Source organism: Pteropus vampyrus, unplaced genomic scaffold (genome assembly GCF_000151845.1).
Source record: "Pteropus vampyrus isolate Shadow unplaced genomic scaffold, Pvam_2.0 Scaffold426, whole genome shotgun sequence".
NCBI lineage: Eukaryota > Metazoa > Chordata > Mammalia > Chiroptera > Pteropodidae > Pteropus > Pteropus vampyrus.
The window spans coordinates 248,736-250,480 of NW_011889207.1; the positions used below are offsets into that span (position 1 = coordinate 248,736).

The 1,745-nt window shown below is 64.8% G+C and overlaps 1 protein-coding gene across 1 annotated transcript; it reads right to left on the reverse strand.

The window, feature by feature from the left end:
• Window positions 1–224: 224 nt before the first annotated feature.
• S100A8 (S100 calcium binding protein A8) lies at window positions 225–1,281 on the reverse strand. The gene is made up of 3 exons (XM_011381051.2): window positions 1,182–1,281; window positions 520–686; window positions 225–422 (listed from the first exon to the last, which is right to left on the reverse strand). Exons 2-3 carry the CDS (start codon window positions 658–660, stop codon window positions 282–284), a joined length of 282 nt encoding a protein of 93 aa, XP_011379353.1. The 5' UTR covers window positions 661–686; window positions 1,182–1,281; the 3' UTR covers window positions 225–281.
• Between the last annotated feature and the right edge of the window lie 464 nt (window positions 1,282–1,745).

Sequence of the window (1,745 nt, forward strand, 5' to 3'; positions counted from 1 at the left end):
AGCTATAGCGTCATGGACATTTTAGAATCTTTAAGTCCTAGAGCCAGTGACTGAGGCCGGGGCCAGATGAGAGTCAGAAGTAGTTTGGGGGGACCGTGGGGGGGAGACCAGGCAAGTGGTAAGCACGGGGGACCGTGAGAGATGCAGGGTGGGGACGGCAGAGGTCTGGTTTTCTTCCCGGGGGACCTCCCTGCATGACAGGAAAGCAAGAGACCAAGAGGAGCCTGAGGTATCAACTCCTTTATTCTCCTCCAGGGACAGCCCGGGGCCGGCCATCTGTGCTACTGGTTGTGCTCTTCCTTGTGGATGTCCTCGTGGGCCGCCACGCCCACCTTCACCACCAGCGCCAGGAACTCCTCGAAGTTGACGGCGCTGTCTTTGTTGACATCCAGCTCTTTGAACCAGGTGTCCGCATCCTTCTTCTGTCAAGAGTGAGGAGGAAGCAGAGTGTAAGGGGAGAGGCAGGGCCGTGGACCTGGGGGGCCAGCCGCGCCCCGGCCACGCCCAGCCCCTCTGCACCTTCATGTACTGAGGACACTCGGCCTCCAGCAGCTTCTTCAGGTCGTCCCTGTAGAGGGCGTGGTAGTTGCCCTTCTCCAGGGAGTACTTGTGGAAGATGTCGATGAAGTTGTTCATGGCGCTCTCCAGCTCCGTCAGCATGGTGCCCGAGGGTTCGTGCGTGCCACCTGGAAGGGGGTGCACAGCGGAACCCGGGGTGGGTTTGGGGCCTCTGCCCACGGCAGAGCGAAGACTGGGAGGTAGGCGGAAGGTCCCTGCCCCAGGTGACGGCTGCGTCCCGGCCCGCACCACCTGAGTAACTACAGCCAGCGACGGCCGCAGCTGTGACGGCAGAGGGAACACACGGATAGCAGTGCGGGAGGGGGTAGGGACACACACGCACGCACACGCGCACACGCGCACACACGCGCACACGCACGCACACGTGCACACGCAGTGCCTGCCAGCTCTCCCCACACCCTCACCCTCTGCCCAGGACGGGCCCAGCCTGGGAAGCAAATGCGCCCTCGCCACCGGTGCTGGGGGCCCGGCTCCTCTTTGGTCCCCAAGGGGTGCGGGGTCTTGGGCCAGACCCCCTGTGCTCTCCCCGCAACCTCAGAGGCCGCTGCTCCATGCCGCCCTCCCGGGGGTAGATCAGCGGGGTCCGGCGCAGTCCCACTTACCGGGTGTCTGGGAAACAGTTGGCAGGATGTGCCGCTGAGCCGCAGCTGCTCCCTTTTAAAGCGGCGGGGCGTGGCCGGCCGCCCTCGGGCCATCGGAGGCGGCTGCTCCCTCCAGGGTTGCCACAGCCCCCGGTTTCCTAACCAGGTGAGTGGGGTAATCGCTGCGGGATGAACACTTCGGCCTGTTTGGGGGAGGGGGTCAGGGGATGGCGTCCGCCGGGCAGCAGTGCCCAGCAGGCGGAACGAGGAAGAGGCCCTGGTGGGGACGCTTCTGAGCCGCTGGCGTCCCCCCAGCTCGGCCACCAGGACGCGCCTCCTAAGTCCTGAGTCCCCACTGACTTGCTAATCTCGCGCTCCGAGGCCTGTCTGTGCAGAGGCGCGTCCCTCCCGGCTTTCCTCAGATGCTCAAAGGGTCCGAGGGCCCCCAACGGTCAAGGCTCACGTCCCGCTGAGGGGTTTCAGGGGTTCTGCGGGGGGCAGTGGTTCCCTTATGGTTGTTGTTTTGTGGGTGGTCAGACTCTGTGGGGACGCGGGCTGCTAAGGGCCCGTGAGTTCCTCTTCAGC

What these genes read in the sequence shown, in the direction of transcription:
- S100A8 (XM_011381051.2), bottom strand. Translation starts at nt 660, where the DNA reads ATGCTGACGGAGCTGGAGAGCGCCATGAACAACTTCATCGACATCTTC. An exon ending in AGTGTCCTCAGTACATGAAG is followed by an intron (nt 423 to 519) that starts GTGCAGAGGGGC and finishes CACTCTTGACAG; the next exon opens with AAGAAGGATGCGGACACCTG.